The 24,035-nt window shown below is 33.3% G+C and overlaps 1 protein-coding gene across 1 annotated transcript; it reads right to left on the reverse strand.

Moving 5' to 3' along the window:
* Nucleotides 1–6,310: 6,310 nt before the first annotated feature.
* On the reverse strand, nucleotides 6,311–7,204 carry LOC107951903 (uncharacterized). The gene has a single exon (XM_016887115.1). The coding sequence runs from the start codon at nucleotides 7,202–7,204 to the stop codon at nucleotides 6,311–6,313; it is 894 nt and encodes a 297-aa protein (XP_016742604.1).
* Between the last annotated feature and the right edge of the window lie 16,831 nt (nucleotides 7,205–24,035).

Below are 24,035 nucleotides of genomic sequence, written 5' to 3' on the forward strand. Positions count from 1 at the left end.
AAGCTTTCCCGAAAAAATTCTCAGTGTAGGATCGTAAAGTAACACTTTCTGGTTAACTGAAAATTGTTTGTAAGATACTTTATGGTCACGAAATGCTTTCGCTTTGTCTTTATAAATTTGGGTGTTTTCATATGTGTCTCACCGGATCTCTTCGAGTTCTTCAATGTTCAATTTTTGATATTTACCTGCGGCGTCCAACTTCATGTTGCATCTTTTCATCGTCCGAAATGCCTTATGTTCTAACTCTACCATAAGGTGACACGGTTTACTAAATATGAGTCGGTAAGGGGACATTCTTATGGGTCTCTTATAAGCAGTATGGTACGCTCACAATGTATCATTTAAATGTAAGCTCTAGTTTTTCCTATTTGGTTTCATGGTCTTTTCTAGAATTGACTTTATTTCGTAGTTCAAAACTTCCACTAGATCGATTGTTTGTAGGTGATAAGCCATGGCTACATGATGTGTCACCCATACTTTTTTAGTAGGGTGTCAATTACCTTGATCCAAAAATAAGTTCCTCGATCATTGATTAATGTTCTTTGTGTGCCAAACCTGGAAAAAAAAAGTTCGTTAGAAAATGCACTACAGTTTTAGCATCGGCATGTCGGGTAGCTTTAGCTCCTACCCATTTAGGTACATAATCTACAGCGAGAATAATTTAAACATTGTCAAATGATGAAACAATTGGTCCCATAAAATCGATGCCCCACACATAAAAAATTTCACATACATGTATAGGTGTTAGGGACATCTCACTCTTTTGGCTTAAATTCCCCACTTTTTGACAACTCTCGCAAGTTTTGCAAAATAAATAAGCATCACGAAATATGTGTGGCCAAAACAATCCACACTCAAACTCCTTATGTGCGGTGCGTTTATGATCGAAATGCCCTTTACAAGCATAAGAATGACAAAAAGAAATGATAGATTGTACCTCAGTTTCTGTGACACATCGTCAAATTACTTGATTGAAGTAGTGTTTCCATAGGTATAGATCGTCCCAAATATAATATCGTGAGTCTTTTTTGAGCTTGTCCTTTTTAGAACGTGATAGGTTGGAAGAAACAATACTTGTAGAGAGGTAATTTACCATATTTGAAAACCATGGGTAAACTGTTTGAGCTGACAGAAGACTTTTATCTGGGAAGTCATCTTTAAGAGGTGTTTCATTTTTTGAAATGGGAATTCGGCTCAAATTATCAACTACTAAGTTCTCATTTTCTTTCTTATCCTTGATCTCGATATTAAATTCTTTTAAGAGAAGAATCCATTGAATCAACCTAGGTTTTGCCTCATTTTTCCCGATCATATATTTCAACGCTACATGGTCAAGAAAAAAAACTTTAGTGCCTAATAAATACAATCTAAATTTTTTCAAAGAAAAAACAATTGCTAATAGTTCTTTTTCAGTAGTTGAGTAATTGCTCTGAGTAGCATCTAGTGTTTTAGAGGCTTAGGATATGATGAGGATCCTTCCCAATTCTTTGCCCAAGGAAAACTCCTACACTTTGTTCGCTTGCATTGCACATGGGCTCGAAAGGGTAGTCCCAATTTGGAAGTTGTACTATAGGAGCTGAAGCAAGCTTTTGTTTGAGAGTGTTGAATGTGTCTTTGCATGCTTGATCAAATTTGAACTCTTTATCTTTTTGTAGGAGATTGTAGAACGGTTGCGAAATCTTAGAAAAGTCTTTAATAAAGCGCCTATAAAAACCTACATGACCAAGAAAGGAATGAATTTCCCTCACAGTTGTGGGGTATGGAAGTGAGTTGATAACTTCAGTTTTGGCCTTATCGACCATGATCTCTTCAGCGCAAACAATATGCCCTAATCAATCTCTTATCTAACATAAAATGTCATTTTTCATAATTAAGAATTAGATTAAATTCTACGTGTAATATCCTGATTTTGGGCCTAGTCGAAATAGTGGTTTCGTGACCACAAAATCCGAGATAGAAATAATTATTTTATGATTATTTTGAGGTCTATGATATGATTGCATGATTGTGTGAAAATTTTGTGAAGAAATTTTATGCATAAAGTGCTTAAATTGAAATTAGGGACTAAATCGAATAATTTGTAAAACTTGCATTCTAGAAGTTTCTAGTATGAAATTGTTTTGAAATATTAATTAGGAGGTCTTAAATAGCAATTTTACCAATTTCTAAGTCTATGGACAAAAATTGGACATGGATGGAATTTTTGGAAAGTTTAGTAGTAAGGGCATTTTGGTCATTTAGGGGTAAAATGAATTAAAATACAAAATTAAAAGCCAATTTTGCTCATCTTCAACCCCATGGCCGAATATAGTAGGGAGAAACCATGGATAGGGTTTTTCAAGCTTCCAAGCTCGATTGTAAGTCCATTCTAGCCCTGTTTTTCAAGTTCTTTACGTTTTTGGAGTCCCGGTAACTCGATTAAGCTTATGCTAGCAATAATTTAACCTAAGGTTTATATTTGGAAAAATACCCATAGGTGAAATTTGTGTATTTTGGTGTTTTATGATAGAATATGAGGTTTTAAATTATGTTAGACAACTTGTGCTACTCGGTTTTAAGCGAAAACTAGCAAAAGGGCTTAATCGGTAAAAATACCTAATAGTCATAAGTACATGTTAGACTGAGAATTTGATGTTGCCATAGAAGGGAAAAATGATCAGCATGTCATAAAACATAAGAAAATAGGCTGAAGTTTAATTTACGAGCTTTGCGGCAAAAGTGTAAATATGCAAAAGTTTAGGGGCAAAATTGTAATTTTGCCAAAATATGATTTTGGGTCAATTTGAATAATGTGAGTCCTAATTAGACTATATTTTAAATGATAGAGCAAGGAAAACTAAAATTCGGGCTAAAATGGGGAAAATACCAAGTTATGGACGAAATGGTAAAAGTAGCCATTTTCGCATACGAGGTAAGTTCATGTATAAATGTAGTAACATAATAGTCATTTTAAGCAATTTAATGTTGTTTATATGATATGATGCTGATTATTATCATGAAATATTATTCTTTGTGGTTATTGTTGAATAATATGTAATTATGTGAATTACTTGATGAGTATGAACTATCACCGAAGTATCAATTTCGATATTCCGTGGAAGATGGCAAAGATGTGTGATCGAGGAAAACGCCCGTTTGAACCTTAGGAATAGATTAGGATACAAGTGACATGTCACTAGGATGGTTGAGCATCCGAACTCGTTGAGTTGAGTCCGAGTTCACTTATGGATGCAAATGTCCGAACTCGTTGAGTTGAGTCCAAGTTTGTGAGATGTAACTAGGCATCCGAACTCGTTGTGTTGAGTCCGAGTTCACTCATGGATGCGAACGCCTGAGCTCGTTGAGTTGAGTCCGAGTTCGCTTATGGGCGGGTTACACAGTAGCTTGGCTACATATGTGGCACTTATGTGCAAACTTTCCATGTATCCGAATTATATTCCGATGTGTTCAACGGGTAAAATTTTACTCAAACGGAGGAATACTCGAGATGAAAGGGACGTATTGGTAAGTGTTGTGGAATGAATACTTTGAACAGGTATGTACTTAACCCTCGGGTTGAAAACTCGATATAACAACAATATGGTAAGATGATAAATGAAAATGTGATATGAATGTCTCGGTGATGATTATGCAAATGATGTTTTATGTTTGCTTCTATAGTTATGTTACTTGCTATTTGCATGTGAACTTACTAAGCATTTATGCTTACTCCCTCCTTTTCATTCCTTGTAGTGTTGACAAGCCAGCTCGGAAATCGAAAACGGTCGGAGGCACGCTCACACTATCCGTATACCATCTTGGCATAATGGCTTGTATATTTTGAGTATGGCATGTATAGCATTATAATCATTTTGTGTATATGGTCTTATGATATAGTTATTGAGTGGTATGGAAATGCTTGGCAATGATTAGCCATTGGAATGGCTAATCATGATCATATTTGGTGTTATGTATGCTAAATTGCTAGCTAATCCATGGAAACCATGAAATAGGTAAAATTTACCATAAAATAGATTCAGACAGCAGCAGTGACATGAGTTTGAAAAATCATTAAAAATAGTAGAGATACAATTAGATGATGAATAATATATGGAATTGAAGAATTATGAGTCCATTTTCATATGGATGGAACAAAACAGTATATGAGTTATATTTTATGAGATGTTTAAATTTTCGTGAAATAGGGCCAAAGAAATTTCTGGATCCCTTGTTCTGACTTTGGAAATTCACCATAAATTGTTCAAATATAATTAGAAGTCATAATTTATATTTACAGATTCCTTATTGAGTCTAGTTTTATTAGAATCAAACGGTATAGTCATTGAAACTCTGTACAGGGAGATATTTGATTCGTAATACACAGAGGTCAGAGCAGTCTAACTCTGAAACAGGGGAGACTTTAACTAATAAACTGTACTAATTTGCTCGACCAAAAATTCTATAAAAAAATTTGTAAATAGATATATGAGTCTAGTTTCAGGAAAATTTACGGAATTGGATTTTGAGTTTCGTAACTCGAGATATGAATTTTTAAGCGACTATGACGCAGATTGTTAGCTTGACTGAAAATTTTAAAAATAAATTGTTTGAGTTGTTTAAGTAATGAATTAAGTCTATTAACACCTCGTGTTCGACTCCGGCGACGGTCTCGGGTACGGGGCGTTACACTAGGCATCTCTCCAAACTTTTAGCGAGATTTGACAGACATTCATTGAAAGAATTACCACAAATTGTAAAATCATCAATAAATACCTCAATTATTTTCTCGACATAGTCAGAAAATATACTTACTATACACGTCTGGAATGTGGCAAGTGCATTGCAAAGTCCAAACGGCATTCATCTGTAGGCAAACATGTCAAAAAGGCATGTAAACATTGTTTTCTCTTGGTCCTCTGGTGCCACTAGAATTTGAAAAAAACCTGAATAACCATCTAGACAACAGTAGTGAGTTTTTCTCGCTAAACATTCTAACATTTGATTAATAAAAAGAAGTGGAAAGTGGTCTTTCTGAGTTAGAAAGTTCAACTTCTTGTAACCTATACAGACTCTCCATCCATTTTGGACTCAAGTGGGAACTAAATCTCTTGTTGCATTTTTCATTATAGTCATACCAGTTTTCTTGGGTAACACATGAGTTGGGCTGACCTAATTACTACCAGAAATTGGATAGATCATCCCAGCATCCAATAACTTTTGAATTTCCTTTTTGACAACTTCCATCATTGGTGGATTAAAGCGTCTTTGAGCTTCTCTCTTTGGGCTTGCATTTTCTTCTATTGGTATTCTATGGATACAAGTCGAGGGACTTAACCCTTTAATGTCGACAATTGTCCATCCAATATCCCCTTTATAGTCTCTTAAGACTCGGATTAAATTCTTCTCTTCCAATATCGAAATTTTACTTGAAACTATTACCAATAAAGTGTTTCCATTACCTAAATAGGCATACTTCAAGTGTTCCGACAATTGTTTAAGCTCTATTTCTGGGGCCTGTAAAATAGAAGGCAACAGTTTAGTTTTAAAAGGAGAAAGTTCAAAGTACTTACCTTAGCTTCTAAGGAATTGAGGAGTCTTTAATACAACAACGGTTTCCTGAATTGGTTCTCTGAACTTCATTATATCCTCCAATTTCTCCATTGTATTGATATTTAAACTTTTAGAAAGTATAATTTGTAATTCATCCTCTTCATGATACTCAAAATGAAATTTCGTTAGTGGTTCAATAATATCAACACTAGAAATGTTCAACATTCTATTGGTTGGCCCATCGCCTCATAAACATTAAATTTTACCACCTCACCGTCGAATTCCATATTGAGAGTTCCACCATGAACATTAATCTTTGCACACGCAGTACTTAGGAATTATTTCTCGAGTAGAATATCATAAGCATTTTTTGAGTGGTTGTCTTCCATATCGATGATGTAGAAGTCTATAGGAAAAATTAGTTCATTTACCTTTACGAGGACATCTTCCAGTACCCCTTCTGGATATACGCATAACCTATCTACCAATTGAATAATCACCGCTGTTTCTTTCAAAGGACCTGTGTTTAGAATCTTAAAAATAGATAAAACCATTACATTAATTGATGCTCCTAAATCACACATGGCTTTCTTTATGCCAATATTACCTATTTTTTAAGATATAGAAAACATACCTTAGTCTTTACACTTAGGCGGGATTTTCCTTTGTGGCACTGCAGAAACATTTTCTCCCAAATTCGCCCATTCATTTCCTTAGAGCTTCTTTTTGCCGCTACACAGTTCTTTGAAATTTTGTATAGCATGGAACTTGTTTAATTGTATCAAGTATAAGGAATATTAATTTCCACCTTTTGGAATGTCTTAAGGATTTCTTTTTCCTCTTGTTCCTTTTTAACTTGGGCGAACCTTCCAGGGTATAGAGGAGGTACAACAAATGGTTTATGAGGCACTGGTCCAGTGGGAGCTGCTGGTTCAACTTCGTGTTCAACATCGTGGTCACGACTCATGCTAAGCACTAGTTTTGACTCTTTCCTATCCTTTACGGTCACAGCACTTGCATTTGGACATTGATTCAGCTCAGTTTGAGATGGTAATTTTCCTGGGTTTTCCAAACGTCTAAATGTAAGAGCTAACTTACTTATTTGATGATCCATTTCTTGGAGATGCACTTTAGTCTTTTGTTGGAACTTTTCAGTGCTAACGAATAAGAATTCTATTATGGTTTCGAGAGATGACTTTGGAGGTTGGTATTGTTGAGGTAGGGGTGGTCTTGATTGATATTTTTGATTGTATTGAGGGTTCGATCCATAGATTAGATTTGGGTGGTCCCTCCACCCTGCATTGTACATGTTCAAATATAGATCATAACGTCTTTGAGGTGGCTCTTGGAAGTTCCCAATGACATCTACTTGTGCAGTTGTATCCTCAAGTAAAATCGAGTACGAGTCTGTAGGATGATCAAGCTTAGCATAAGTCCCATAGAATTGAGCTGGGTTCGTCTTTCTTGCAAGCATATTTTTAACCACATTATTAAGTTCATCAATATTATTTGTTATGGACGGAGTACTTAGCTCATGAATCCTTTTCGTAGGTTCCATAGGTGGTCGATACTGTTGAGAATTTGCAGCTATGGTCGAAATTAATTCCCTAGCTCTTTGGGGAGTCATGTTTACAAGAGCCCTTCCACTAGCAGTATCAATCATCTTCATTTCCATTGGGAGTAACGCCTCATAGAAATACTATAAGAGTGATTATTTAGATAGGCCATGTTGTGGGCAACTTGCGCACAACTTCTTGTATCGCTACCAATATTTATAGAGTGATTATGCTTCTTTTTGTTGAATTCCAACTATACTCCTTAATTCGACTGCTTGAGCTGTTAGGAAGAACCTATCAAGAGGCAATCGAGACATATCAGTCCAAGTATTAACAAATCCCAGAGATAAATAAAACAACCATTCTCTAGCAAAGTCAGTTAATGAAAAAGGAAAAGCTTGTAGTTTTATTTGATCCTCGGTTACTCCTTCTAGTTTCATGCTTAGACAAACCATGTGATACTCTTTTAGATGAGTATAGGGGTTCTCATTTTTCAAATCGCAAAAAGTAGGCAACAAATGTATTAATCTTGACTTTAACCCATACAGTGTTTCGCCTGCCAGATAAGTTATGCATAGCTATTGTTGTTCATCTGGTGCAACTGCAAGTTGGCATATTGTTTGATCTTCCATTTCTTCATAATCTTCGGATGAGTAGATATCTTCAGTGTAAGATCCTTCTTCAAAATTGGGTTATGGTTGTTTATCGCATTGAATAGCTTCTTTTCGAATTATTCAAGCTGACTTTTCTATCCCCGGTTCAAATGCTAGAGTCCCGGATTCTAACCTGGTTATAAAGAAAACAAAGAAAAATTATAAATTTTCACCAATCCCCAGCAACAGTGCCAAAATTTGATGGGCGTCGAAACCACCAAATATAAACTCTTACGATAAAATAACAATAGTTAGCACTATAGAGTAGTAGGGTCGAATCCACAGGGACTGGCTTTCTAATTTCACTTTTTTTCGTGACCAGAATCGCTGTCGCTGTCACTATCGTGCCCATGAGCTATGTGGAGAAATGCTGGAAATAAAAATAAAAATAAAAATAGGGGGTTTAAATTGATTAAGATAATAAAATAAGGAAATTCAAAAAATAAAATAAAAACAAATTTGAAAATCCAAAAATAAATTTAAGAAAATAAAAGAAATGGATATATAAAATATTTTTTTAAGCTTAGCTTTAGCCTCGGTGTACTCGAATCTTGAATCAACCTTGAAATAGATTTTCCCTTCCAAGCAATAAGCTGGTTATAGCGACCAAGAACGTCTCAATCGCCAACTTTTTATTATGTAGTTAATCCCGGTACGACCTGCAAACTGACTCTTGCCAAATTTCTAACTACAATACACGTGTTCGTAATTTAAGATTTCGACAACATTACGATTTGAAAAGTCCAACTCGAATCAACTACTTCAACTGTGTGGGTTGTTTAAATCTGATCTCTATCTCCCTTGATGGAGTCCAATTGGCTTTTCCCACCTAGACACACCAATTTTTTCGTGGGAATTCGAACACAACACGACCTATTTGTTTTCCCAACTGTACACCAAACAACTCCAACCCAACGTGCACTTTTTGAATCGAAGTTGAATCAACTTTAAAGGATGAATTTTTACTATTCCATATACCAGAGAGATAGAAAATACTGCGTTAAGAGGTTTTTTTAGTGGGCTCGAATCTCATGATTGTTTTATTGGAGCAATTTTCAGGCTAAAGCTAAAAAGGGTTTAGTTAATATGGAAAAAGTCATGCTTTGAAAGTAGATTTGTGGAATTGTGGGTGATGGAAAGGGGAAGGGCCTTGGAAGGCAATTAAACCAAAAGATTGAAAGTAAAAAAAAAGGAATCAGAATAACAATAGCAGGATGAAGATGGCACAAGAAAGGGGAGAAAAAAAGGAATTTATTAAATGCCGAGGTAAAAAAGTGTGTTCAATTGCTTGTAACCACTAGGTATTTATACACAGTTTCAGTGCTAAAACTTAGCTAGATTTTTCCTAAATATTATCACTAAATAATTCCAAATATTGTCACTAAATAATTAAAAATTTAAAAATCAAATTTAAACTAGAATTTAAACTAATTAAAAAGTTGTATCAATATAAAAAATCCTTCAATCTTTATCTAGCCACTTTAAAAAAAATCTTCATAATTTATCTAATCATCTTTGAATCTTCAATCTTTCAATCAAGTCCTCCTCTTTTCTTTTTGTTCAAATGTAGCCTTTTTTAGAAAGATTTTGAATTCGGCACACCAACTTCATTTCTGATAAGAAAAATCTAAATTTAATAACATTTTATTTGATAATTAGCCAAAAATAAATATATTAAAAATATGAATTTATCTTCCTATCAATAATGGTTTGAAATGTCATATGCTTTGAGTTTTATAATGATCTATATTATGATATATATGAGAGAATGAAATTTGAATATTGATAATGTGAGAAATATGTATTCTTTGAGGATGCATCAACGAAATGAAATACTAGTGAAACTGAAAAAAATGTATGCAAGAATGAGATGCAAACATATACTTGAATATGAGGAAACTTGTGAAAAGATAGACTAAAATACCTTGAGGGTGGCATGTTCTATTAATATATTAATATGAAATTAATTTATGCTGAGATATCAAGTGATATTAATATATGTAATTTGCTTCTTAACATGTGGAAAGATAATGTTATACTTCAATATTACACATTTTTTTTTTGTTTAATTCATTTCGGATTGAATTTGAATTACTTTAAGATCACTGAGTATTCAATACTCAATGTATGGATTTTTTTTGTTTTTGTCTTTATGTTCTAACAAGTTTTGATAGATTGAAAGACTCACGAAGCATCCATGACTCGATGTCTTAGCTCATATCAAGTTTGTGATCTTTTACTTATAAATGGTTAAAGGCATGAACCTTAGTTGAGTTAGATGGTTTAATGTCATTTTGGATCATTTTGATACGGTTTGGTATATATCGGGCTTATAGTTGTCCTAAAGATGAAATTTGATACTGAGTTAGATAGCTAAATGCATGTTTTTTCCTGCTTATTATCTACTTTGTCAGGAGAAAATATGATGATTTGAATGTCATGTTTTCAAGAAGTGTGAATATGTTTGATAAGTTAATCATGTGTATTGACATGTCATGATATTATAAAAAAAATATAGGTAACTTGTGGATACAAATCTTATACTTGAAATGCTGCATTTTGGACAACTGGGTATGCTGGTCTAGAGACACTATGGTCATGTCTCAAGACATTATTAAAAAATGACCATTTCATTCATTTCTGGGTTAAGGTCTCGAGACATGTAGAGTGTCTTGAGACATACATTGTCATGTCTTGAGACAAGTGATCTTTTGTCTTAAGACATCCAAGCATCGAAGCTAAGGGTCTAAAATAAGGAAGCTATGTCTTGAGACTTGTCTCAAGACATAAAAGACCAAGTCCCGAGATATGAACCCCATGTCTTTATGTCTCAAGACACACATCAATAATAAAGTAAAATAAACATACAGGGGAAGTACGTTTCAAGACATGGTTCTACTATATCGAAACATACTATTCAAATTTGATAGATTGAATTTGGATTCGAGTCTTGATTCCATTTTTTACTCCAAGCAATCCCAAAACATGCTAATTGAAGTTGATAGGCATCTGTAATGTATGTAAATGATTGTGAATGATGATTGAATTGGATTATATGAATATTACATGCTAAACTTTGTGAAATTATATTGAGTTAGTTAGAGCTGCGTCGGCAACGTAATGTGATGTCTCACATTCGGATCTGACAACCGGATGAGGTGTTACATATTATAAACTTTACATTTTTATTTTCCATACTTATCCATACCTTTAGTACTACTCTTCAGTTATTACTACATCTAATGATTTCGTTTTTTTTTAAATACACTTTATGACATGTAAAATATTTGTAAAAAAAATTATATTTTAAATATGCTTCCATTCATGTTTTTAAACATAAACATTTACCTTCGTTACATTACAAATTACAGCCACGTACTAAAAAAATTTAAATCAACTTAAATTTAATAAAAAAATTAATGATAATAATAATTGAATTTGAATTTTTAAATTCAAAAAGTAGAGAGACTAAATTTCTTAAAATAAAACTTTGAATTAAATTTCAAATGTACAAAAAAATACACTTGAAGCATATTTTAACCTGCATTTTACAAATTACTATTTAGATGAGTTTGAGACTTTGAATTTAATCCTCTGTCATTCCTTATCCAAGTGTTCCTTATCCAAGTGTTACAAACTATTTGCTTTATATTTCGAATGAAGTATGCTTAATTAATTATCAGTGCTGTTAGAGATATTCATGAGCCAAGTTGAGTCATGTTTTGGTCAAGATTAAGCATAATATTAACACACTTTATACTTGCCCAGCCCTAGCTCGACCTGAAATATAGGTTTAAAATTGTGCTTAAACTCATCCATATTTGTAAATGGTTAACCCAAGTCCGTCTTAAGCTTACCTATACTGTTTTTTTATTTTTTTAAAATATTGTAATTTTTTTTAATTTAAAATTTAACAATTTTATTTTTTTCATTTATTAAAATTTTATATATAGGCAACTTAATATTAAATGTTTTCATTATAGTACTATATTATCATAGATTTAAACTTTATATGTTTTAAGTACACAATATATATAAAAGTAACATATCACAAAATTAGAAAACTAGTTGAGCCTAGTTGGGTCAAGCTCAAGCCTTGAATGTGCAAGCTTGAACCTAGTCCATATTTTAAACAAGCCTAATTTTTTTTCCCTAAGCCCTCCTAAAATTTGGATAGGTGTTCAGGATTGGGCATGTAGTCAAGCTATTAAACAAGTCTAAGTGCTTTTATAACTTTTTAATTAATTAAATATCTTGACAAATTAACAATTAAATTTATACAATTGTGCTCACAAGTTTTGGATCTTTATGATATTTATATCATATCAGTCAAAAATAATTTATATTCAATAAATAATTAAAATTTTGTAATATATTTAAAATTTGATATCAACTATCTAAATATATAAAGCATGAAACATATTGAAAAATAAATATTTATTGTAGATGTTTGATAAGGGAAGTGAATAGAGGGATAAAACAAGAAGGAGAGTAATTGAGGAATGGATAAAGTTGACATAGTATTGTCTGTACAAAAAGCCTAAAGTAAGGGAAGAAGAAGCTAGTACCCCCTTGGTCAGTGGGAATGTATATAAATGTTCCTTGGACAACAATATTCTAATCAACTTTTAGAGAATGAGTCATGTGGTCCCATTAACACTTGTGTTAATATTTGATTCCTAAGTCGTGTGTTACCTTGTAAGGCACATGAAGTTTGCATGATGATTAGTCGACATACTTTACAAGTGGTAGATGATACGCAACAAGGCTTTTGATTCTTGCAAGGTGATGAGCTTCAGCAAGGTAGACATCTAGCATGGTCCTTGTGAAGCAAAATGTAACGAGACACAATTTCTAGTGGTGTCGAAAAATGAGTTTCCATAAATCAAATATGTAAATATTATTTAGGAATATTTACGTAGTTAGTATAAAGATAAATTGAAATTTGGTTAGGCAATTTAACCGAAAATAAGGTTAATTAAAGCTAGGGACTAAATTGTAAAAGTTTAATCTTTATAAATTTTTAATTAGAATAAGGCTTGGGGAACTAAATAGTAATTAATCAAAGGACTAAAATGGTAAATAAATCAAATTAAAACAGATGATAATGGGATTTGATGGTGGATGTCATTAGCTTAAGTTAATTAAAGTTTAATGTTAATTAAACATAATTGAAGTGATTAATTAAGCTTAATTATAATTTAATCAAGCTATATAAGTAAATTTGAGTGGAGAGATGTTATCATCTTCTCCAGACTTAACCGTCCACCATTAGAAGCCATTAAGGAAAAGATTCAAAACCTAATTTGAGCATTCGACTAACATTTAAAGTAAGTCCCTAGCTATTTTTCTTTGATATATATTTTATCATGAGAGCTTGATTAAGCTAACCCATGTGTCAATTTGTACAATTGGGAAGATTTTAATAAGTTTCAATTATTGAGAATTGGATAAATTAGGAGTGAAATTGATATAAATTAAGCTTATATTGTGAAAAAGGCTAAATTGTAAAGCTTAACAAGCTTGATTGTTAGCTTGGTTACATTAGGGAGAAAATTGAATAAAATGCAAATATGTTATGAAATTATGGTTGGAATAGAATGTGTAGGGTCCCTAATGAGTGAGTGTGAAATTGGATTTTAGTTTGAAGCTTTAAATTGAAAGTTATGCTTACCTTGGGCTTAGAAACTAAATTGAATAAATTGTAAAACATGCATGATTTAGTATTTGATTGTGAATTGGTTGGCAATTGATAGCGATATATGTTTTGTGGTTATACGTAGCTAATGTTGATGCAGAACTGTTGAGAGTGAAAAAAAAGCGAAAGTTATCCATGAGTGACTCAGGAATCCCAATTTGTACTTTATGATTCGGGATAGTAATATTTTCTTGTATTTTCATGTTTATTGAATGATTGATCATTAAGGTGAGTATATGGTGATAATATGAATTGTTTTAATTGAGTTTGATGTGGAATGTCACACCCTGGTTTGGTGAATCGGATCTGTAGCACCCCTTACCTGAGTCCGAGGCCGGGACTGGGCATGAGGCATTACCATACTTAACCACATGTATATAATCATTTTCGAGTCACCAAGAATTGATCAAATTTAAAACTTTTTTTGACCTTATTTAAAACTCTTTAATGTGGGCCTACGGGGCCTTAAACTCTCATTGGAAACCATTTGGAACCAACTCGGATCCTTAAACCGACTTAATAAAAATGAACCTTGAAACATGGCACATGCCTATATGGAAAGGTAGCACGCCCGTGTGTTTATTATAACACGGCCGTGCTGATGGCCCGTGTAACTCACACGGCCTAAGCCTCTAAGGACACGCCTGTGTCCCACGCTCGTGTGAATTAAATTCTAGATATGAACCTACAGCGGTTTTCACATGACTTGATGCACACCCGTGTCCATGGCCAGTGTCCTTCACACGGCCATGACACGCCCGTGTCTAAAAGCCTAGACATTCTATTTCTGATGTCAGTAATTCTTAAGGGTCACACGGCCAAGGCACACGCCCGTGTTCTAGGCCGTGTCTTTCACACGGCTGAGACACACAGCCGTGTCTCTGCCCGTGTGTTTACTATCATGCATATTGACTTGCAAATTTACGTGTAGGGGACACACGGCAAGATCACACGCCCGTGGGGCATACCGTGTGTTACACATGGCCTATACATGCGCCCGTGTGTCACACATGGCCTATTCACACGCCCATGTGTCTACTCGTGTGGGAAAAAATAAGGCTATCTACCAAGCCTCTTTTCCACCCTTACTCACATAAACTACACAAACCAATCAACACTAATACAAGAATGATCCACATAACTAAAACAACCACAACAGACAACATTTCTCATATGCAATATTCTCATCCATGAAAATAACATCTTTGATGTATATATAACAAAATGAATATTAGCCCTCATTCAAGGCTTTATACAAAATAAAGGGTTTTAGCCCAAGCTAACACATGTGGCCAATTCTCAATGACACAAAACATTAAAGCCTAAGCCCTATACATGCCATACTCAAAACAAGTATTCTAACTATACTGAGTGCTTCGGTTGATAGTGTAATCGTTGGCTCCAACGTCCGTTGGTCCTCGAGCTATTTAGGCGGCACTATAAGAAAATGGGAAGGAAATGAGGGAAGCATAAAACTTAGTAAGTTGCATGAAAATAAACATCAACTAATTATCATAAAACAATATGCTCATAACCTTTCCTAGCTTGTTCATGAGTACCATAAAAGGATATAAGCACAACTTATTCATCATCATCCAATACAATTCATATGGCATATACTGAACCCACTTCTCATACATTTCAAATAGGTACCAGTACCATTCATCATGGTCATAACTTTTCTCATTTCGATATAAATCATAAATATTTCAATGAACCATTTGGTATATTACTGGATACTCAATAGCCCCGAACATGGGATCAAATGCCGATGCCATGTCTCAGACATGGTCTTACACTGGCTAGCACATTAAAGTTGATACCGTGTCCTAGACAAGTCTTACACTGACTTTCATATATCGAGGCTGATGCCATGTCCCAGACAGGTCTTACACTGGCTTTCAATTATCGGTTTCGATGCCATGTCTCAGATAGGTCTTATACTGACACATAACAAGCTAACGCCATGTCCCAAACAAGTCTTACACTAGCTTGTATATCCTGATTTCGATGCATGTCCCAGACATGTCTTACACTAGCTCTCGTCTCAATGCCATGCATGTCCCAAACATGTCTTACACTGGCTCACATACCACCCGATGTCATGGTATGACTATCCAAGTCTATTCCAAATGTTCAACCGGAATTCCTTACTACATTAATTTCTCAACATGGATTCTCATAATTCGCAATTATAACAATTTATGCAATATTTATTCAATCATACATTATAACAATATCGTTACATTATTGACATACAACTTACCTTGGTATACAAAAGTAGGCGGCTAGTTGAATTACTCTACTAGTTTGGTTTTCCCCCGGTCTAGGTCTGAATTTCGTCATTCTTGGTCTAAAATGATAAAATTTCACTCATTTAGCCACCATATTAATAAAACATCAACAATACATAATTTGGCAAAATTGACCATTTTTCCCTTAGACTTTCACAAAATTACGATTTTTCTCTTGGGCTCGTAAATCAATTTTTTTTATCAAATTTTCACGTTAACCAAGCCTAGCCGAACCTATTTCATACTTATGGAAACTGACAAGTTCAAACATTTCACACATTTATCCTCTATTTTTCTACTTTACAAAATAGCCTATTTTAGGTGTTTTTCATGAACACCAATTCACAAAAGTTGTTTATCTAACAGCTAGGATTCATTTTCTTCCATAAAAACTCAACAAATATTACAAATCCTTTCATGGTAAATCCCTAAACTATCAACCATTTTGCATAATAGTCCGCTCAATAGCTAGGTTAAGCTTTAGGGGTTCCAAAAACACAAAAATTATCAAGTAAGGCTATCTATTCACTTACTGTAAAATATGGAGAGTGGCTGCAAATTTTAAGCTTCCAAAACCCTCAATTGCTGGTATTTTCAGTGGAGAAGGAAATGAGAAGAAGATGATATCTTTTTTTTTCTCTTTCCTTTATATTTATTTTATTCATTTAAGTCACCAAACACACCTAATATTTGACTTTTGACCTCTCTTGTCCCCCTATGGCCGGCCACTCTCCTAAAAAGGGTCTATTTGTCCTTTAAAGACTCCAAATTAAGGTTCCTTGGAAATTTAACACCTTTAGCTATCAAAATAGGACTTTTGTACTTTATGCAATTTAGTCCTTTTTCACATTTAAGCATGAAATCGATAAAATTAATTCACCAAAATTTTTATACTCTCATATAATTATGCCACAACACATAAAATAATATCAAAAATAATTTCTCTGATCTCGGGCTAGTGGTCCCAAAACTACTATTCCGATTAAGCCCAAAATTGGACTATTACAGGATCGGTTTGGGAGACTACACCGGCAAAGACTGCCAAAGTTGTTAGACTTAGACTGGATAAGGTTGGTAACTTTGTGGTGGAGTGCTACAAAGAACTTCGCCAACACTGCAGAGTGCCAGTTCGAGCGATAGTGAGATTATAGTTAGGGCGAGGACCTTATTAGGACGACTTTCTCACTAATAAGATCGCCACTCATGTTTTAGATCATTGTTGAAATAAGTACGATGACTTGTAGGATACGTTTAGGTCACTTGGCATCCTAGTTGAGGCAACGTGTCAATAATTAGGACACTTGTAGAGTATCATAAGATATGATTAATTAGTGGAAGCATGCAAGAACAAGTAATGATTAGAGATAATCCTGATTGAGATTTGAACATAAGTTATCTATAAATAGGATAACATTATAGTAGAGAGAAGATTTCTGATTTATCCTTTCTGTCAGACTTTGTTATCATCGAAGAAATAGGGAGAGTTATTCTTTGCGAACAAGGGTGTTAACTGTAAAAGTTTAGGAGAATTTTTGTGCTAGTTGTTTGCCAGTAAATTCTTAAACCTTCCTTTAATTTTTACTAAATAGGTAGAAACTAAATTAAGAAATGATTGGTAGGATTTCTTTGAATATGGTGTAGAAAGGAAACTCTTATCTGGAAATTGTTTGAATGTCTATAGATTATTGCTATATTATGTCTTTGGTTATTTTTTATGATTAAATAAGTTGTTTTATTGTTTAGCTTAAGAAACAGGAGAAGGTCCCAATTTTAAAGGAAAAGAAATGATAGAATAGATAAAGCTCTAAGTAAAGTATTCTGGTGAGTTCCTCTGTACATTGTGTCTGGTGTCTGTGTTAGATTTTTTACGTCTAAACTTCATATATCCAAGTATGTGGCTTAGTTATTTGTTTCTAAAGTTCATGTTTGAGGAGTCCCATTCAAAGACTTAGTTCACACGTGGATAAAGATGGTTAAACAGACCCGAAAAACCTAGTATATATACAATATAAGTACTCCTTCCTTGGTGCACAAGCTCGTATCCAGATGGGTGTGAGGAGGTACATGAGGAATGTTTTATATAATCAGTAAGAAGATACAAAAAAAATGCATTTTGCCTCCGGTATGGCAATTTGATGCAAATTGTGATTGATGAAACCCTGACCTTGTGGGAGAACACTTATGTGTTCATACAAGGAGGGGAGTTACGAAGATACAAAAGTGATGCTGTTATATAGCTCAAATGAACGTATTTAAAGATACAGGAAAATTTGGGTTCTTCAGGAATTAGGATCAGAAGCTAGCATAAGGAAATGAGTACATAGAAAAAAAGGTGCATGTGGTATTGCAGGTTTGCAAGAAAGCAGGAATAGTAAGCCTATCTGTCATAAATGGTAGTCTACAAAAGTGGCGTACTCGTGAAGCAAATGTGCCCCTGATTTTCATATATGAGTTTAGAAACCAGTGTTGTTTGCCAATAGGCTGAGTTGATTTGTGGTTTCATCCATCAATTGATTTGCAGGCTAGAGTAATGTATCCGTTAAATATGGCGAACTAGTCGAGCCCTTTTTTCTTAATGTTTGATAGTATTTAAGATAGGATTGTTTTTCCCAAGAGCTTACTAAGTTCATACGAACTTACCTAGTTTCTTCTTCCTTTCATGTTCTTAGGTTAAGCGTGGTGATTGAAGGGATACAACTAGATTTGCATTTGTGAGCCTTTTTAATTTCGGGGCTAACATGTATTTACTGGGGGTGTTAAGCCAATTGTTAAAAATTGCCAATTTGATATTCTTAATATATATTGAACAATATTCTAATCATGTTAAATGTTGATAGGAAGCCTTGATGACATATTGTTATTGTGAGTCATTAGCATTAATTAAGTGGCCAGTATATGGTTATTTTGTGCATCCTTAATACAATGAGTTTTTATTTTAGAATTATGCCACCAAATAAAATGGTCTTAAGTTAAAGGGATACCACTATAATAAAAAGAGGTACTCGCCATAAGGATCATGTTCTTTTCTTTAAAGAGAAGTAAATAGGTGTGTTTTCTAATCGGTCAACCTATGACTCTCCTTACTTGGATCTGACGATCAGGTTGGACGTGGGGTGTGACAAGTTTAACTGGTATCAAAGCTTCAATTTAGTTGATTCTTGAAAACCAGTGTTAGTTTGAAACCCCACAATACATGTTACCTAAATCTAACTGGATTTCCCATAGTAGTATGAACTAATTTTTGTGTATTATAGTGAAGGAAGAAGAATGCCTGTGACTACTAGGGATGATGATGGGAGGAACTACAAAGTAATGCTCTCCCACATGTGTGTAGCCCTACACCATATTTGAGTAGAGGAATATTAGGAACAAAGTGTAACCTACCAAACTTGGCATAGACGTTATGGCTAGATTGAAAAGGCTACATTAGCCACCGAAATGGCTAAGTTAACTTAGTTATTTTTTAAGATTTTAAATAAACTCATTTTAGAGAAAATCGTGTACTTTGAGTTAACTTAAAGGCATTCATTCGTTAGGCTGTATATGCTTAGGATTCATTTTACTATTAAACGGGTCATTTTAAAAAAAAAACCATTTTCTTGTTGCCCTTCTTTAAAAAAAACTCGAAGTTAAAACTAATGTAGTGGAAAAAACATTTTTCAAGTCATTTTGGAAAATTAGTTGTTTTATCGATTTGTTTTTCAAAAATAGTTTCTTTGCAATAGTGGAAACTAGGGAAGAGTATTAAGTTTTACTTAAGCCCACTATCATGCATTATCTAGTATTATGCTTGAGTAATCCATGCGTGCAAAAATCCCCAAAAGAAAAGTTACCAAGCCACAAACCAGAAATAATGAAAAATTACAAGCCAAAACCAATAAAGACTTCATAATACTTAATTAAGACATAATAATCCGAGGTCCAACTTGATTCTCTGAATGCTAAGTTCGGTCGTAATTTTGAGGTTTACCTAAAAAGTTAAACACTATTGGGGGGGTGAGCTTGTGAAAAGCTCAATGTGAGTCGAATAATTATTTAAACGAGCAAAAACATCAAATAAATTGAAACATGTTAGCATTAGCAGAAGAAAAAAGAACCATCATAGGAATTTCATGACATTACATAGCCATTATCAGATTGATGTCAAACGGTGTATGAGCATAGGTCATCATTCATTCAAGTAACAATCATTAATTTCGACACCATTCAATTCAACAAAATAAAATGCGTAGCATAAATCAATAACATTCGAATATGTCATGCACATGATGCAATGCAAAAAGGTTCCTACCCATACCATCCACTACACACCACAAGTTTCCCAAAACCCATCTGCCAAACTCCAAAACATTAAGAGCATAGCTCGATGTGGTAAAACCACAGAATAATCAATAATGTAAAAAATATATTGGATATCAAATAGTGCGATACAATTGCCAATAACATATAATATGCGATAAAATCGCCAATCCCCTTTGTACTTCAGGTGCAGTGCACTGACTACGAATAATGTTGACTTAATATGTCACCGGTACTCGACGAAACTCCTCGGTCAACCACAAAATCCCAACCCAATGCATATGCAATATGGCACACAATCTCATACATAATCATATCTCATTACTTTTTACATTCATTTGACATGCTCAGCATGTCCTCAATAATCACATGCTTTCAGTAAATGGAAACAGTGTTCAATCTTTCAAATTACCATTGTGTTGGTATCAATCAATATTGTTCAATTTCACATACTTTACGGATTTTTATTGTGCATAAAGAGCACCCTTTTTAGTACGTAATATAACAAGTATCTCATGCATTTAAATCATACATAAGCTTAAAGTCTCAAAACATTATATCATTCAGTCAAACATTCTCATATATCATAACCCAAATATGCAATTACAAGCTCAATCAAACATCCATAGTATCAAACTAGCAATTTTTCCAACATGTCAATCTTTTAATGTTCGAAACATACCTGGTTTAGCCAATCACGAAATAAATAATTTGGATATTAAGACAATTCAATGGAAAGCTAATTTATCATATATAACATGATATTTAACATTTTCATACAATTTTATGAGTTTAGGACCCACACCTTATTTTTCGCTTCCTCGCAGCACACTAGCGAATCTTCTAATTTTCCTTAATAATTCCTTAAATAAACCTAAACCAAAATTAAGTATAAATTTAATAAATTTACCATTAAACCATCCCCCAAATACCCACTTATGAGTTCAAACCAATCGTTGAAATTATAACTATTTTATGAATCCAAACTAGTTAGATTCCTTACACTGTACCGATGCAAACCGTACGTACAATCGTTCTTTGCCTTTACGGATGATTTGGGGTGTTTAGGTCAACACCTAACTCAATAATATACTGTAAAATAAGTAGCTAATTAATTATTAAATTCATTCATTTAATCAATTCATAACCTTTATCCAACAACTATGTCGAAATAACAAACTAGTTACCCTTAATTGCACTTACGCTTCACGATTTGTAGGATCTGAATGGCCAATTGATCAAGAAATTTTTTCCCTAATTGAAATGGCTTTAGAATCTGATTATGAGGGTTCAAGAACTCAAATTAATTCTAGAAAAATATAGGGAAGAACCAAGAAATAAAATATCTCATTTCTTGCATATAGGCGCACACACCACCACTAGTGATTGCCAAAATTGGGGTTGAATTTTAAAATGGTTTGAGATCTCAATAAAATTCTGGAAAATTACCTTTGAAATAATTTAAAATCCCAAAAATTCTAGATCTAAATTTTTTTTATGGACAAGAATAATTAAGAAATTGAAGAGAGAAGAGACCTTACCTAAGCTAGTCGAGAGAAACGACAATAACACTTTCTTGGAAATGTTCGGGATCGATCTTGGAGTTCAAGATTTTAGATTTGGGGATGATTTTAATGAGAAAAAATTACAGCAATATGGTGGAGAATATGTTAAGAAACCTTGTGGCAAAAAGAAAAAGAAAAAGAAAAAAAAAGGAAAGAGATGGTAAAACTAGGTGTAGGCGACGATAACAATAGAGGAAAGGAAAAAAACTTAAAATCAAAGAGAATGAGAGGAGGAGAGGAACGGGTAGGGTAATGAGGAGGAGGATTAAAGGCTGATTATTAGTAAAAAAATAATATTTATACCTTGGTTAACTAGGCTTGGATGGCCCACACTTTAAAACAAGGAGTTTTTGTAAAAAAAATTAAATTATTTGCATGGGAAGGAATTGAAGTTAGGACCCCAAGGATAAATTAGCTAATGTTTAACCATCAAACCAATAACTCATTCTTAATATAATTTAAAATATTTATTTTAAAAAAACAAGGCATGTGACATACTAGGGTTTAAGGTAAAATTTGCAAAATAATAAAAGTGTTGCGAGAGAAGGGATTTGAACTTGGGTTTCAAGAAACGTTACACTAACATTTAACTAACAAACCAATACCTCATTTATTTCCCCTTGATCAATGATGGTATGAGAACCTGAACATCATCAAAAGTGATAGTAGGAACTGAGATAGAATTTAATTCCTCATTAAAAGCAATGTCTCTAACCTTATTTCTCCCTCCAAACTCAGCATTCTAAAAATGTTACAATTCTCGTCTCAAAAATATTCCTAATTTTGGGATCATAAAACTCATAACCCCTATATTACTCAACATTTCCTTGACCCTTATACTTTATAGATATAAAAGAAGTCAGAAGTGATGTCATCTCAACCTTATCGTTTGTAGCAAAACGTTTCTTAATTTCATCAAGGAAACCTTGGCCTGAGAAATCTTTTCAGATCCTATGCCCCTAAAAGCTTTTGGAATGCTGTGCTTCATGATAATTAGACTCATTCGATTTGAACTATCCCACCTTTCAAAATCCCTTTTAACATAGAGGGTGCTTTCCGCAGTGAAAGGTGTGGGTTGTTCTTCCCTTAGTGCAAGGTTTATGCCCATACAACCAAACATTATAAATGCCTTTTCCGTTCCTTAAAATTAGTCTCATTAAACATGGGTATAAAATTTATATTAGCAGATATTGTGGCAGCAGAAGATGAACTAGCTGAATATAGAACAAAAAATAAATAAAAATAAGCTCACATCAATATTCATAAGTAAACAATAAATTCAAGATAATTGTAACAACTCGTTTTTGAGTCAAATTGGAATAGTGGTGTTGAGACCACAAATTTGAGGTTAAAATATTATTTTAATATTATTTTTGGTGTTTACAACATGTTATTTAATATGTGTGAAAATTTTGTGAATTAATTTTATGGTTTAATTAGTCAATTTGAGAAAAATGACTAAATCACGTAAAATGAAAAAGTTACATCCTACTTGCTAAAGGTGTCAAATAGCTTTAGATTTTAAATATGATAGCCTTAAATGATAATTAGACCATTTTAATTGTTAATAGAAATTAATGAACATCCATTATAAGATTATATATGTATATAACAAAGGTTATATTAGTAAATTGATTAATTAAGTTATAATTATAATAAAAACAAAACCAAAAATTTCTTCACATTCATCTTTAACAATCGGAATTGAGAAAAGAAAAGAAGGGTTTGAGGCTTTTAGGTTTTGGCACTCTGTTAGCTTGATTAAGGTACGGTTTTAGCTCCTTTTTTATGATTTTTATGTTTTTGTAATCGTTGTAGCTCAATCTAGCTAGCTCGTACCTTAGATTTTGAAACTGTTAAAGATTTTGAGAGTTACCATTGTTAAATCTATGAGTTATTTGATGTTTAATGTTGAAATATGAAAGCTTGATGATAGTTTTACATGTTTTGTAAAGTGATTTTTGACAAAAGTGTCAAATAGGGATTAAATTGTGAAAAATGGAAATTGAAGGGTTGAAATGTGAAATAAATGAATGTTTTGGGCTACTAGGGACCTATATGTAATTCGGCCAAGCTTGGGTTTAAAGAAATTATGTGAATTTTGAGTAATTGTGAAATAGGGACTAAATTGATTAAATGTGCAAGTTTAGGGGCTAAAGTGCAAATATGCCTAAATATATGTTTTGGACTAAATTGAAAGAATATATGTTTGAATAAGTCAATTTTGAATTCATATAGATAAAGAAAGAAAGAATTTGGATTTAGATCAGCAGAAAAGCAAGGTTATCGAGTAGTCGATTCGATCCGTCAATTTCATATACGATGTAAGTTCGTACAATTGAACTTAAATGTGTACCTATCTAATTAATGGATGAAATTGAGATAGTAATTATTCTATTGGATAAATGTTGAGATATTAAATGGAATGTATGAATTGAGTA

This window comes from Gossypium hirsutum, chromosome A08 (genome assembly GCF_007990345.1).
Source record: "Gossypium hirsutum isolate 1008001.06 chromosome A08, Gossypium_hirsutum_v2.1, whole genome shotgun sequence".
NCBI lineage: Eukaryota > Viridiplantae > Streptophyta > Magnoliopsida > Malvales > Malvaceae > Gossypium > Gossypium hirsutum.

Coding starts and splice junctions, on each gene's coding strand:
- LOC107951903 (XM_016887115.1), bottom strand. CDS start 7,204: ATGGAAATGAAGATGATTGATACTGCTAGTGGAAGGGCTCTTGTAAAC.